At 34.3% G+C, this 16,748-nt stretch overlaps 1 protein-coding gene across 1 annotated transcript in view; it reads left to right on the forward strand.

The window, feature by feature from the left end:
• The window catches only part of LOC150108694 (dynamin-like), a 306,464-nt gene that overhangs the window by 245,041 nt on the left and 44,675 nt on the right, over nt 1-16,748 (forward strand). Inside the window, exon 14 of the mRNA XM_090416156.1 lies at nt 10,130-10,239. Within this exon, the coding sequence (XP_090272282.1) occupies nt 10,130-10,239 (110 nt within the window). The remainder of the gene's footprint in view (nt 1-10,129; nt 10,240-16,748) is intronic.

Raw genomic sequence — 16,748 nt, forward strand, 5'->3', positions numbered from 1 at the left:
GATAATGGTAATCGAATAAACTTTATCAGTATTTTGCCTTCAAATGTTGTTGGCAAAATAAGCATTTAGCAAGGTGCCATATTAATGTTCAACTGTCCTGTTTGAACTCTATACAAAAGGTCAAGGGCAGTTGTTGCTCCTCCTGAAGGATGTTGGTAGATTTTTGTAATTCTGAAATTGTTAAGGTTTGAGGCAGTTTCCCAAAATAGGCTTTCATTTTTGTTTTTTCATTCTCTTGCATGTAAAGTAGTATCCTAGAGCATGATTTGCAAGCCCACTTTTGTCCATATTGGTTCATTTAACAACCTGCTGACCATGTGGTTAAAGTATATCAGCCATCTTAGGCTTCATATCCATGTATGTTATTTCAGTTTCAGTAGTATTTTACATTTGTGTTTTGAGTCACATAAATTCATGTCATAGCTAGTAGTGTAACTAATATGTGATTTTTGCTATTCTCTTCTTATGCTGTCAGTACCAGTAGCCTACAAAATACCCTTTCCAATCAAACTCATATTATGTACAGTTTGATAGATCATCAGGGTTAGATTGTTTCCTTAGTGCAGTTAGAAGAACTGCATGGCATGCACCATTCAGTTGGAAAACATCTGAATTCAATTTTTATCCTGATTCTAGGTATCATTGGCTAGTGTCTTGTAGAGGTGGTAGGGTTTTTTCTTTCACAAAATGTACAAATTAGATCAGCATGTTCTCAATACTATAATATATTGGTATGAGCAATTGTGTAAACTAATGTTTAAATGTCTGCTGTTGTTTGTGTATGGGGGGAGGGGGGGGGGCTTATTTAGAAAATGAAAGTATACCGTGAGTTCTTTTGTGAATAGTATAAAAAACAATAGGCTATTGGTTAAATATTTTGATATTGTAATCACAAAGAGAACTGACTACAGTGGTATCTCACTAATCCGAACCAATAAAAACCGTGCTCATTCGGATTAGCGAATTTTTCCCCAAGAGACATCAATAACTAGCATTTAAGACAAAAATAATCAGATTGTAATGGTATATCAATTTAATTCTGTAAATAAATGAAGTAACTGATAGAAAAAAGTTACTGTACTGTAATGTAAAACTTAAAAAATAATATAGAACACAAATTTATTTAGGTAAAAAATTTAATTTTTATGTACCTGTATTGTTGAGGATTCTGATTTAATAAAATTTCATGGTTCAGTACGTAACTTAATTTGCGTAAAAAAAAATATCACTTTCTTGTACACAACACACACACACACACAAAAAAAGTTTCACAAAATGACACTAAACATTTTTTTTATTTCTTTGTAAAAAAGTTACTGATTTTCTTTTGCTTCTTGGAAGCTAAACATTTTTCAAATGCTTCTTCTCGGAGCTGCATTAGCAACAAAATTTTGTGGAATGGCGTGTCATTCTGCTTAGCACGTTAAACACGTTAAAATTCTATACACATATTAAAACTGTCAGCTGCTTCATGTTTTACTCTTTTTTTTTTTTTTTTTGAGTTCTTCATCGTCATCATCGTCTTCTAATTCATTCTGTAGCATCATATTTAATTTCAGCATCTGATTTGATTTTGAATTCACTTTGGGTTCTACTTGTACTCCATCTGTTTGTGAAATTTCAACATCTGGATTTATATTTTTAACCAAATTATGCACGTTTTGAATTTCCTCTTTTTGTGTATATTTGTGATTCATGCCGACAATACAGTATGCTTCACGTTTGCTTTTTTATACTGTACAGTATAAAAAAGCAAACGTGAACACACAATAAATCAAAATAGGCCTACAGTATAACCGTACAATCGACAGTATGAAAGAATTGCTGTGCTGTAATAATAATAAAATAATTAAAATAATAATTATTAAATAAAAATAATAGTACACAAAATAATAATATGTAATAAATAAAACTTTTGTTTCTTTCAAACCGCAGTTCGGATTACTGGAGGGTTCGGACTAAAGAGGTTCGGATTAGCAAGATAGCACTATACACACATTCATTTTCTATCCAGAAAACCAACGTTCATATGCACACTAACAGATACTACAAATTAAAAATGCCAAGAAATTATATTCTTGGTTTAATCCTTTATCCAAGTCCAAGCAAAGTTTGTGAGTGAAGTTTCTTCATGACTAGGCTCCTTAGTGCAGGTTCCTTAGTATCCCATAATACAAAGCACACCATCTTTTGGACATGCATGATGCTATGCATTATGGGAGGGGCCACTATCTAGACCGGTTTTGACCTTTTCTCGCAGTCTTATCAGTGGGAGCTAGTTCCAGAAAAGATATCAAAGTTGAAGTAATACAGAAGCCATATATTTTCCATATATTGTACAAGTAGTGAAAAGGTATATCACCTTATTATTTAAATACTCTGGATCAGAGATAGATGTTGAAATTTTTTTCATTTGGTAGGTGAGATCTCAAAGGTCAAAACCAGTCTGGGTAGTGGTCCAGTAATGCATTTCATTATATACATCTCACTGTACATTAGTATACATCTCAGTGTACTTTGCATTATGGGGTACAAAGGTAACTGATAGAAGTCATTAGCCTACATACAAGTAGCCCAGTTGTGAAGATAGTTCACATGTGAACTTTGTTTGCTTAAATTTAAATAAAGGATTTAACTATGAATATAATTTCTTGGTTTGTTTAATTTGTAGTATAACCAAGTGAACAGCTAACAGATACTGATATAAACTTTCACCACTATTCCTCATAACAATATGGCACTGTAAAAAAATGCTAACTCACAGAGCCAGAACTATTGCTCTGACAATATTTTACTTCAAAATAAACTATATAATAGCTGCAGGTTTATTTAGGTTTTTTTAATGCCTATATAAATGGTCTAAAGTTAAACTAATAAATCCCGAGTTAGGGAACTTTCCATTCCAAACAGTGGCAATCCCATCTGTGCTACTTTTAAATACTTAACAATTATAAGTTTCTTTATACAGGTACTTCCTGACTTACAACCATTCAAATTTAAAATCAAAATTTCCTTAAGAAAATTTCATATGAACTACACTTTGAATATACACCTGTTATTGAGACTGCCTTCTATGGGAACATAACTGATACATCTTAAGGGGTTATTACACATATCAACTTCCTGATTTCTTTCTTTTTGATTTGTAACTGTTTAACTTTTTTATTTTGATATAACAGTCAATAAAAAAAAAAAGTAAATAATCTACATATCTTCTAAGCAGAAAAGCAATAATCACTTGTGTAGTAATAAAGGAAAAGCCATTCATTTGGAATGAGCTAGACATTGCTAAACACTACTTATTTTATATTTTACAGTCAAAATACTATTTTTATTTGAATCCCTCTGGATTTACTGGAGAGGACATTCCACCTCATTTCTTATTTTTGACTTACAAGATGTTCAGAACTTCAGAATACGTCCTGTTCATAAGTTGGCGAGTATCTTTCATTACATATAAAACCATGTTTTAAAATAGCTTCATGCATCCATTCCTCAAAAGTGAAATCTATCCACTTTCAGTACAAAATATCCTCTCAGAATCTCATATTATGGTTGTTGTTAATAGGTTGGTTTGCACGAAAAGGGAGAAACAAAAACTATATATTAATTTTCATAGATCAGTATACGAATACTGATCTACCATATTCATATACTGATCTTTCAAAATGAATATATAAGTTTTGTTTCTCCCTTTATAATGTTATGGAAGATAGTGACAGAGGAGGTGAGAGAAGATGCGCCTTGGACTATGTTGTATGCAGATGACATTGTACTGTGTGCAGAATCAAGAGAAGTGGCAGCTAAACTGGAAAGTTGGAGGAAAGTACTGGAAGAGAGAGGTATGAGACTGAGCAGAAGTAAGACAAAGTATATGTGTTGCAAAGTGGGTGGCAGCCAGGAGACAGATCTGAAGCTGGAAGGAAATGTCATCAGGAAGGTCAGTGACTTTAGATACTTATGTTCAACAATGAAGGAGGATGGTGAGGCTGAGAAGGAAGTGGGATGCAGAATACAAGCAGGATGGAGGAACTGGAGAGAGAGAGAGAGAGAGAGAGATGGCTGGAGTGCTATGTGATAAGAGGGCGCCGATCAATCTAAAAGGCAAAATCTACAGGACAGTAGTGAGACCAGCTATGATGTATGCTATGGAAACTGTGGCCCTGAGGAAAAATAACATCAGCAGGATGAAGATAGCTGAGATGAGAATGCTTAGGTGGATGTGCAGTGTGACCAGAAAGGATCATCTGAGAAATGACTATGTAAGGAGAACGGTGAAAGTTACGAACTTAGGAACAAAGATACAAGAGGCAAGGTTGAGATGGTTTGGTCATGTGATGAGGAGGGAGGAAGAGTATGTGGGAAGAGAAAGGTCAGATGGATGTGCAGGGGAGGAGGAAGCATGGACGGCCAAAGAAGAGATGGTGGAGGAGGACTTGAGGATGAAGAACTTGGATGTGGCTACAACCCAAGACAGGAAGTTGTGGAGGAGACTCACCACAAACAGCAACCCTACTTAAGTGGGAAAAACTGCAGAAGAAGTAGTTTCTCCTTTTATATGCAAGGAAGAAACACAGCTGTATGTTCAACTTATGATAAATGTAGCAATTTCAGAGAAGCATTCTTGAACACTTCATTATTGTAATGGTAAGCCCAAAAAGTATACTTACTACCCTCTTCTTCATCCCCTCCATTAAAATTCAGTTGAAATGACCAAATTTTATATTACATTTTGCTTGAAATGCCCAGAAATTAGTTTTTTTAAATATTAATTTTGCCAATAAAAACTGCTCTTTTTTTTTTTTTTTTTTTTTTTTTTGAGAAGCAAATATCATGAATCAGTCTTAAACCTTGAACTACTTTTAAAGCAAAATTCCAATGGCATTCACCATATTAGTATGCCAAATGGACACATGAAACAAATCTAAAAGGTGCTTTTGCATTCTTTAAAACACCTAAAAAGCAGACTAGCAGACCATCTTATACTGGACACCCTACATGCATTAACCACCTAATCGGCCATATGGATGAAATACACATCCTCATGGACTTCGTATCCATCATATATTTCAATGTAATATCAATGGTATTACAATTTTAATATGCACTTCGCATCCATGATAATCTTGACATCTATAGACGTCCTGGCCGATTAGGTGGTTAAATACTGCTATAATAAAAATAAAATAAAATAAAAAATGTTTTCAAAAATGAAATTATTTCTGGAAACAATTATGCCATAGAAAACCTAAAGTTTAATAATTTTGTTAAACCTAAAAAAGATCCAGATAAACAGCTTAATTCAGCAGAATACATACTAGCCATTCTTGCCAATTTGTGCTTTTCTGTGTATAGGTGATATATCTAAAAAGGTTAGTTGATATTTTTTCTCTTCTAAGGTAAATTGAATTCTAGGGTGAATCATATTTATTTTAAAGACTGCTTCAAAACTGATGGAGAACCATTCCATAACACAAAAATATTATCAGTATATTTGTATCATGTTTGATGATATTTTTGTAGTATGGAATGGTTTGATTTGAAACTGTTTCTCTAAAATAAATATTGATTCATCCTAGAATTCAGTTTACCTAAGAGAAGGTTCTAGTAGTACCTAAGAGAAGGAGAAAAACAGTCAACTAGTCTTTTTAAATATATTGATTCTTCATCAGTTTAACAAATTTTAGTTTTTCAAGAAGAAACATGTACCGATCAGTATATCCATGCTACTTCTCATCATTCAAGTCAAAAAGTTAGAACCTCTAAGATCTAATTATATCAAATCTGCCTTTTTTAAAATTAAAAAAAAAAAAAAAGATTTTAATGAGTCTTATCAAGGAAGCTTTTAGCTATTAGATTGCCAGTCTCTAAATCTCCAGAAGATATCGCTCAGATTCCACTTCCGTATATTAATGGAGTTCTTGAATGTATTACTAACATTCCAAGACCCCCCCCCCCCCTTAACATTGTGGTGTCCTTTCTGTCTTCCTTTTCTTTGCTTTAAAGATCTGTCATGGGGAACATGAATCATACATCCAGTATCATAAACCAGAGTAATCTGACCTGGCAGAACAATGCTATCTTGACTAAACATATGGTTCCTTGGAAGAAAACTAAGCTTTTTACATAACAGTAAATTCTTCATAAAATGGTTAACAAAAGGAGAGCTATGAGGCCTTTCTATCCCACCTGAATTTAAACAGATCTGATGGTCTTCAGGAAATATTATTGTATCAATTTTCTGTAAATTCTTGATTATATATATATATATATATGTATGTGTGTGTGTGTGTTTTTTTGTTTTTTTTTTTTAAATTAAGAATCTGCTGTAGTCGCACTTTTTAAAATAATTCTTTTATTGCATTTTATTTTGTGTTCCATTTATGGGCTATCTGATTAATTTCCTTCATATACATCACATTTTTATTTTTTTATTTGGTGAATTATGTATTAATCAGTCTGTCTGCAAAAAAAATTGAAAAGAAATAGGGTTATGTTAAGCATGTGCAGCTTCTTTCCAATCCTGTTTACCATTATGTAATAGTTTGCTTTTAATGGTCTGAAAGGATTAACCAACACTTTTGTAAAATGTGGTACGTTTTGAATTGTAACTTTGGTTTGTATTGAGATTGTATTGCTAATTTCAGCGAAGTTATATAATGGCAGTGAAAGACAAACACATGGAGTTGGCAGTATACATGGTTCAAGTATCATGCTGCACTTTCAGCAATGAGCTGATTTTGAAGCTGGTGCATGCATGTGCAAAAGAGAAATAAGGGAAGTAGAGAGAGATTCATGGCAATGTTAGTTACAGGCAACCTTTTTTGACATGAGGGGTTATATGAACATATTTTGAGAACTATGAATTTATCTTAAGGTATTCATTTCTTTTATTTCTGGTGGTGTACGACTACCAGAAGATAATCTAGAAGATGGCCTCAAATAAGTTTTGGTTCTAAAGAATAATGGTAGTTCAACTTTTGAAAACAAGTTCCAGCATGAGATATGTCTATTGCTTGTTCCACTCAATGGATGGAATTAAGAATGAACATTTCATCTCAAGCAGAAAGTTGTCTGTGTACGTATTACAGAATACTGGGCAAGAAGGAGACTTATTCTGTTAAGGATAGGAACTTGAATACAAGTAATGAAGATTGTGTTTAGAGAACTGTATGGAGAAAGTTTACTCTAATGTATTTATCTTCGTGTTTAACTTTCTGGAAGGAAGTAATATTATTGAAGATAATTTGTGCTCAAATATAGAGATAGGATGTGTTCTAGTTACAGAGAGTTAACTTTGTAACTAGAATGAGAAGATTCCTTAATTGGAACTGATTGTATTAATATATAGTAGGTGTTAAATCCTAGAGAGGATTACTAAAGGAATGTGTTTCCTTCATATGTTGTTTACCGACTAGTATAAAGTTGTAGTGCTTAATCATAAGAGAGGATTGGTAAAGGAGTTTTTTTTTTTTTTTTTTTTTTTTTTTTGTGGGAATTTTTGTAATTCTCGAGTTTATATTTCAAGCAGGTGTGTGTGTGGGAGAGAGTTATATCTTAGTTTTCTTTATGTAAATAATTGTTTGTAATAGTTATTTAATTAAACATTGTTTCTTTTGTATTACAGTTTCTCTTGTCTTATTTTAGAGATAAAGATAAGTGAATGTAATATATCAGTTTTAATAGTTTTGGGAAATAGATAAATATACTGGAAGGATACCAGAGGTACTTCAATGATACTTGTAGTATACACCTAACCTATAACTTATATGTGGCTTATTGTGGGGGGCAAGTATAAACATGTTTACTGACTTTAAATATTAGTACATTGTTAATGTACTGTGGATGCCCTTGATATATAAGCAAACATTTTGCATTGATTAAAATTATTTCCACGAAGTTTGAATTTCCATCTTTAATTTCTAACACTAATTTGGAAAAAAATAATATATGTAAGTATCTAATACTATGGTGGGAGAGATAGTATTCTGTGCACTCTCTACACTGATATAGATGTGATGTTTTCATTATAACAATAGATTCTGCTTGTTGACAAGATGCTTATCATTACTGGACTGGGGAAAATCAAAAATATATACGATCTATGAAATTCACTTTCTTTTTAATTGAATAAAAAATTTTGGAGGAGATTGAAATGATACTTGGCATACTATGCATCATATCATGCACTGCTTTTATTACAGTGCATTTTTGGATTTTGAGGATTACTTTAGTATATTTTATTGTAATGAAACGCAGTAGACTAGTTTATCTTGCAGATTATCTTTTAACGCATTCATGCTAGGGAGTATTTTGCAAATCATGCATGTAGCTAAAGGTTTGTGCACAAGAACTGACTCCTGCCCTATGTTGCATTTATATACTGTTCTACTCCACTGGTATCTATCCCACAGCCTTGAAATTGGCCTATATTCAACCCATTCCCAAGAAGGTCAACAAGTCACTGCTGTCCAACTATTGCCCCATCTCGCTCACCTCAGTCCTGTAATGGAAAAAATCACCAATTCTCAACTCCTACACTACCTTGAAGGTACCCACCTAATAAACAACTGCCAGTATGGACTCTGTTGCTGCCGATCAACAGGAGAAATGGCATGGAGAAGTTTGGCGAATCTCAAGCGGTTTCACTTAACATCTCCAAGGTGTTTGACTGGGTCTGGCACAAGATCTTACTAAGCAAGCTGCCATCGTTTGGTCTGTCTCAAGACTTCTGTAGTTGGATTGCCAGCTTTCTGTTGGGATGCACACTATGTGTGGTGGATGGCTCATTATCCTCTCGCCATTCAACTAATGCCGGGGTTCCTCAAGGTTCTGTCCTCTCACCAACCCTCTTCCTGCTATATATCAATGACCTACTTCAGCTGACCTCCAACCCAATACATAGTTTTGCAGTTGACAGCACATTGCACTTCTCCCTTTCTTTTGATAAACCTTACTCTACACAACTCACCTCAACCTACAGAATATCAACCACCACTGCCCTCAATTCTGATCTCCAAGCCATCCTCCAATGGGGTTCAGATAATCTAGTCTTCAATGCTGATAAAACTTAGTACTGTCTTATTTCTCAAAAAAAAAACCATTTTCTCCCAGTATTATTTTTGACAACACACAAATTTCCAGACAATTTGAGATTTCTCTTGGAATTACCCTAACATCAAGCCTTTCCTGGCATAAAAACATCACAAGCATTTCTTCCTCAGCTTCAAAAAAAACTAGGATTTCTCTTTCGCTCGAGACATTACTTTACCCCTGAATAGCTGTTAACCTTGTACAAATCACAATTATGCCCAACCATCGAATACTGCTCCCACATATAGGTTTGCGCCCCAAAAGCCCCCTCAAAATGCTCAACTCAATGCAGAGAAGAGCAATCGGACTTATTAATGCCCCATATCTTACCATAGACAGTTGGTCTCTGCAAATGTGTATTTTACAAATATTTCCCTGGAAAATGTTCATCTGAAATAGCATCAATAATTATCCCACTTAGTACTAAGCTCGTTGGAACATGTGCAGCTGCTGCTTAATCGATAATTATCGGAATATTAAATCAATATTAAAACTGACAGTTATGAGCTCACGATCACAGTGTGTCCATAATTACCTACACCTTTAGAAATTTAAAAATATAAACAGTTACAGAATTTCTCTTAATTGTTGGTGAATTATATAACCAGAAAGCAAAACGTATTTTCCTTGTAATATAACTTTTAGTTTCTTTAGAAAGCATAGCAAATCAGCAGTAAGAGACTATTGTTTGCATCCTACCCACCCCACTGGTAAGTATACAAATTGTATGGTGCCTGGTGTCAATGTGTTATAGTAGTGATGCTGAAAGCATCTTGTGCTAAGCATTTACTAATCCTTTAACCAGCTCATATTTGTTCTAATATTGCTGCTTTAGTTTCATGTAGTGAGGAGGGTTCATTTGTGCACTAGCATCTGTTTAAAATGCTAATCTTGCATTCTGTTTCATCTAAATATATGTTTATTTCAAAGTAAAAATAGAATCTGTAGATAGAGAAAAAAGAGTATTCATAATTATTTTATCTACTGCTACTTAACTAGTATTGCTTGCTTACCTCTGTTTATTTTGAATTTCCAGGAAAAAGACAAAAAATATATGCTTCCGTTGGATGGGCTTCAAATCAGAGATACGGATCCTGGTTTCATGTCTCGTAGGCACACATTTGCATTATTCAATCCTGATCACAGGTAACCTTGCACTTATTCATTATTCATTCATATTTTGAAATTAAATAAGGCTTAAATATGAGTTATTCTGATACTGTGATTATATGATGAACTTCTTTCTTTCTTTTTTTTTTTTCAATGTATTAATAATTATCTTGGTAATATTTTGTCTGTGCTGTATATTTAGACTGTTAATAATAATTATTCATAATTTTCATTTTAGCCTTCAATGCATTAAATTAATTTGAAAATCAATTAAAGTAAGATGTTACGCCATTTATATTCTATAAATGTCTGCTCTGGGAAGTAAAATATTTTGAACTTTTTTTTTTTCTGTATATCTTGGCGATGAAAATCAGACTTTCTCCATTGGAAATTTTGGAAAATGAGTATATCTAAAACGCTAGTTTCAGGTGCAAATTTTGTTTTCTTACACTTGGATAAAGTATTAAACCAATAATATAATTTCTTGGCATCTTTTATTTTAAGAGAACAGTTTTTGGTATAAACTTCTAATGGTAGAGAATTTATTTTTTAGGGCTGACTCGCTAATATTATTACAAGCCTGTGAGAGCCAGTGGAATTAGTTTAATGTAGTGCGAAGTTTATTATCATTATTTTCTTTACAATTGCCTTGGTAGAGCTTTAGCAGGTATTTTTTTATTAGTTTGTTACATTGAGAGTTTACTGTATTTTTATTATTGTTCATCAGTTATCACATATGGGTGCTTAAGGTTCAAAGCTGTATAACTGAGAGGAGACCTCCACATAGCCTTTAAAGGAATGTGGAGAACCAACCAGGGCTTCTGACCTAATGTACAATCCTCGCCTTATCGTGGTGCACCCTATTGGGTATCTATTTGGATACTGAACGAATGAAAAGAATAACATGTAAGAAAGTTTTAAAGTGAATAAAAGTTGAGCAGCTCTCAGATGTGAACTGTAGACTAAAATACACAAAGATTATTGAAGTAAAAATGAAAGAGTTTGAGAACAGGAATCAAACCTTGGAAAGCCCTGATTGATTCAGCTAGAGAGGCATGTGGTGAAGTTCTCTGCAAGGATAGAAAAATTAGAACTCCATAGTGGACACAGAAAGTTAAAGAGGCAGTGAAGGAAAAGAAAAAATCATATCAAAAGTTCCTGGCAAATAAGTCAGCTTGTGCTCTTAGAGAATAGAGAGACAAATGCAAGAATGCTAAACACTGTGTAAAACTAGCTAAACAAAAGTCATGGGAGGACTTTGGCAAGAATGTAGAAAATAAATATCGAGATGGTGGCAAAATATTCTGGAGGTTGTTGAAGAAGCTTAGGAATGGAGGAAAGAGTGCTGTAAAAGGAGTTAGAGATGATAAAGGTGACATGAAAACGGGAGAAAAAGATATCCTTGAAGTAGGGTGTAATTACTTTGAAAAACTGCAAAATGAAACAAGCAGTGATGACAGCACAGTGGTAAAAAAACACTGACCAGGCATGCAGTCAGAAATACATATCCATACTTGAAGTAGAAAAAGCCATCAAAGGCTTGAAATGTGGAAAGGCAGCAGGAGTAGATGATATTCGACCAGAAATGCTGAAGTATGGTGGGATAAGAGTCTTTCAGTGGCTGCACTGCATAGTTCAGAAAGCCTGGACAAAGGGATGAATTCCCGATGATTGGAGTAGAGCTCTCATAGTACCGATATATATAAAGGGAAATAAAACTGAATGTGAGAATTACAGAGGTATTTCCCTACCGTGTGTTCCTGGCAAGATCTATGCAATGTTACTTGAGAAATGGTTGAGAAGAATTGAGAAAGAAAAGCTGGGTGAAGAACAAGCTGGATTAAGGTCAAATAGAGGGTGTCAGGATCAGATCTTCAATTTACATCAAATAGTGGAGAAATCATGGGAATATAACAGAGATCTGTATTTAAGTTTTGTCAATTTGAAAAAGGCATATGACAAGGTGCCAAGAGAGAAGCTATTCAATATGCTACAGTTATATGGTGTCAATGGGGCATTATATCAAGCAATACTTAGTCTTTATTTGAGTTGTAAGTCAGCAGTTAGAATTGAAGGAAGTACAGGAAGATGGTTTAATGTTAAATCTGGTGTGAGACAACGATGTACATTATACCCTCTGTTATTTATTATCTATATGGATCACATTATGAAGGAAAGTGGTATTAAACATGATATCAAAATTGGAGATGTTAATGTCAGCTCTTTGCTTTATGCAGATGATGTTATACTTCCAAATAAATCCGCTACAAGTCTGCAAGATTCTCTGACTAAATTGAATAACCATTGTAATAGATATGGAATGAAGGTCAGCAATAAAAAGACAAAGACAATGAAAATAGGCAGAATCATTGAAAATGTCAACTGCGTTGTGAATGGAGAACCTGTGGAACAAGTAAAACATTTCAGCTACTTAGGCACGATTTTCAGTGAAGATGGTAAATTAAATATAGAAATAGACAACAGAATCAGCAAAGCTGGTATGGTGGGAAGTCAATTGAATAAATTCATATGGAATAAGAGAGAAATTGGTCGGAGCACTAAATTAGCTGTATACAAGACAATGTTCAAACCAGTTTTGACTTATGGATCTGAGAGCTCGGTCAGAAGTAAAACACTTGATCAAAGACTAGAGACTGCAGATGTGAGAATCCTGAGAAAGATTATAGGCGTGAACAGATGGCATCAATGGCAATATCATATTAAAAACGAGATATTAGGAAGTCAGAAGTAAAACACTTGACCAAAGACTAGAGACTGCAGATATGAGAATCCTGAGAAAGATTATAGGCGTGAACCGATGGCATCAATGGCAATATCATATTAAAAATGAAATATTAGGAAAGAACTTGACATTGTCAGCATCCAGGAATGCATTAGCAGAGCTAATCTCAGGTGGTATGGTCACTTAAATAGAATGGGCAAAGAAAGATTAGCAAAACAAGTGTTCTCTGCCAGTTTGGCAGCAAAACGACCCAGAGGAAGACCAAGATATAGGTGGATTGATACGGTACAAAGTGCCTTAGACAATATAAATATAAGATCTGATAATGTTGGAGTCTTGACAAGTAACAGACTGATTTGGAGGAAAACTGTAGATAGGAAGTTAGTAATGATGTAATTTTTTTCATGTAGTACTATCATATCCTGTACACCCCTTGAGGGCACATGGCAGGAATTTGATGATGATGAGTTATCACATATCAGTTATGTGATAACTCATCGAGTGACTTGTTAGAAAAACATTTAGAGGGAAAAAGTATTCTCATCAAGAGCTGTGAACACATTGGATTTCATTGTACACAGTCTTCACATAATTATCTGCCACTTTGCTTACTTAGGAATTAAACAATGAAAAATGCTTTTTTTTATACACAGGAACAGAATTAATGCAGGCCAGTTAATTGAATTAAATTAGATCATCTTATGAAGCAGACTTCTGTCATTCAATCAACTCTTAAAAATTCTGAAAGGGCTTATGAATGCCAAATTTAGATATATTAGAAGATTACATTTACCTCTTCCCTTCTACATTTTTTATGGTCTAGTGAAGTTCATGTAGATCTCAGTATTGACATAGCATTTTATCTTAAAAGTTTAGTTCCTTTGATTGATTAATCTCATCCATCCCTTTAGGACTGGTAGAGCCCCCCCCCTCCCCCAATGTGGCCTGTCACTCCTTGCCGCATCCCCTAAAAGCAATATTCATGACTGTAATCCATGTGTGTTCGCAGTGCTGGTTTGCCTGTTTTGGGTGAAAAAAAAAACCTACCTCTGTATGAGACCAGCTTACTCACCTTTCATTGAAAGAGACCAGCTAAAGTTTCCTCACGTCACTGACGGGAATCAAACCCAGGTCATTCCAACCATAGGGCTTCGTCTGTATAGTCTGACCACATAAGCAAGAGCTGTCGTTGGCAGACTGCCAAGAAGAGTCGATTCATGTTGAAGGGAAGAAAGAAATAAGGTGATGTACGAATTGGTCACCAACATGCGAAATCACTTGCTTCATACGTAAAATTTTCCAACTGTTATATCAAGCAAAATAGTTACCACTTTAAAAACTACAGTGATCATAAAAGAGAAGTTAATTTTTCGACGTGTAATAATAAACACTCATCCCACAATGCAGATTGATTACCCTATTATCAGAATGGATTCTCCTTCTTTTGACAAGTGGAGAAGTGTCGAAGGGTCTCATATCTATGGCGTACTGTACTGACTGAGCCATGGAGGCTCTTTAGTTCCTTTACTGAGTAGTAATATATGCACTCCTTGAATGAACATATAAAAAAATTGATGATGGTGATGATAGATATAACTTAATCATTTACAACTATGATAGTAGTAAATGATTAAGTTTGCATTATTCCTAATCTCCTACCAACAATTTTCCTCCATATCAGAGTACTACCTGTCAGTACTCCGATATTGTCATGTCTAACATTTCACTCTTCTAAGGCACACGAATCAATCCACCTGGATGTTGATCTTCCTTTTTTTCCTGACATCTCAGCATTAAACCACCTGTTTTGCTAACCTTTCTTTTAAGTGACCAGTTAGATTAGCTCTGCTCACACATTCTTGAGTACCACCAGTGTCATATTCCTTCCAAATATCTTCATTTTTAATGTGATTCTGCTAGTCATGCAACATTCCCCTAATCTTAGAATTTGTGACTCTAATCTTTGATTAGGTACTTTATTTCTAATCCAACTCTAAGATACATAACTTAAAACTGGTTGGAACACTTACATACTTCTAGTTCAGTGTTTTGGCTGATTTCTCTCTTATTCCATATAAATTTATTTAACTGGTTGCTTGCCATATCAGATTGACTTTATTCTGTTTTCTATATCCAGATTAATTTGCCATTTTCACTGAAAACTGTGCCTGATTAGCAGAAATGTTTTCTATGTTTCTGCCTGTGAAAATAGGTAGGAACATAGAACATTATTGAATTTCATGCCAGATTTGTTACATTGTTATTCAATTTAGTTAGAGAATCCTGGAGATGTGCACTTAATGCTTTTAGGAATGCATCATCATCTGCATACAGCAAAAAGCTAAGTTTGATATTTCCAATTCTAATATCAGATTTAATGCCAATTGAATAAGAATAGAAATGTGTACACCCTTGACTTATACCTGATGTTACATTTAATCCATATGATTGTATTGTTTTGAAAAGCTTTTCTCTGGACATCTTGTCATATGTCTTTTCCAGATCTAAAACTTTAGTACAGATCCTTGTTATATTCCATGATTTTTCAACTTTATTTTGTAAAATGATAATCTGATCTCAGCAACCTCTATTTGGCTCAGCTTGTTCTTTAAGTCTCTCTTCCACAATTTTTCTTATCCTCGTCTCAAGTATGCGTTCATAAATCTTGCCTGAAACACTTAGTAAAGGAATTCCTCTGTAATTCTCACATTCAGCTTTATTCCCCTTTTTTATAGATGGAACTAAGAGAGCTCTACTCCAGTCATCTGAAATTCAATCTTCTGACCAGGCTTTCTGATTTATTCTGTGTAGTATCTGCAAAACTTATATACCAGAAATACACATGACAATATCCTACACATAAAATTTACAGAAGTATAGAACTTATTTCGGCATTCAGTAATGCTTTATGTTGAAGTAAGTATTGAGACAGCACTATATTTCAGAGAAATCTAAAATGCTGAAATCTCAATTGTGGTAGGCATGTTTTTCATTGATTTGTGAAATCAGTAAGGTATTTAGATCACTCCTCCTTCAGCATTACTGCATTGTGCCTACTATTCTTGGACGTGCTGATCTGGTCCACTCAACGTTCTAGTTCTTCCCGAAGGAAGTTATGAACCGAATATCTTTAGTTCATTGTGTGCCAGTCGAGTTTTTGCACTTTAATTTTCTTGGTTAAGTTCCAATAGTAGCTGCAGCATGGCATGGTACATTCCACCTTGAAACTGTGCTTTGAAACTACCATGATTTAGAAAGCATTGCATCATTCAGAAGTGTAGTATATCTGTCAGCATTCATTCCTTGCAATTATTTGGACACATCTGTAGAATGAGTGAGGACCGGAAGATCAAGATATTTATGTTTGGTATTTTGGATGGTTTAAACAGAAGAGGTAGACCATACAGAGAATGGATAGACGGTATAAAAGACTGATGTGGAATGGGTGTACAAAAACTGTGACATTGTGCACTGGACAAAGAAAGGTGGAAGAAGATAGTGAAGCAGGCATCGGACATCAATGGGCAGTGAGTCCATGGTTCATGATGATGATTCATTCCTTGAGGCAGTTTTGTGGACCTGTCTTACCTTCTAGGCATTATTCTTCACCAGTTTGTGATAATGAATTATCATTATCGCAAGCTGGTGGAGAATGTGGATAAGATTTATAAGAAATATAAACCTACTCCAGCTGCCTTTCCACATTAGTTTCCTATAGCCTTTTCTACTTTAAGTATTGATATGTATTCCTGAATGCATATTCTACTCTGTCTACTCTTCTATAACTTCTTGTTTCATTTAG

This window comes from Typopeltis vanoorti, chromosome 3 (assembly GCF_054136105.1).
Source record: "Typopeltis vanoorti isolate ZY-2024b chromosome 3, IOZ_Tvanoo_1.0, whole genome shotgun sequence".
NCBI lineage: Eukaryota > Metazoa > Arthropoda > Arachnida > Uropygi > Thelyphonidae > Typopeltis > Typopeltis vanoorti.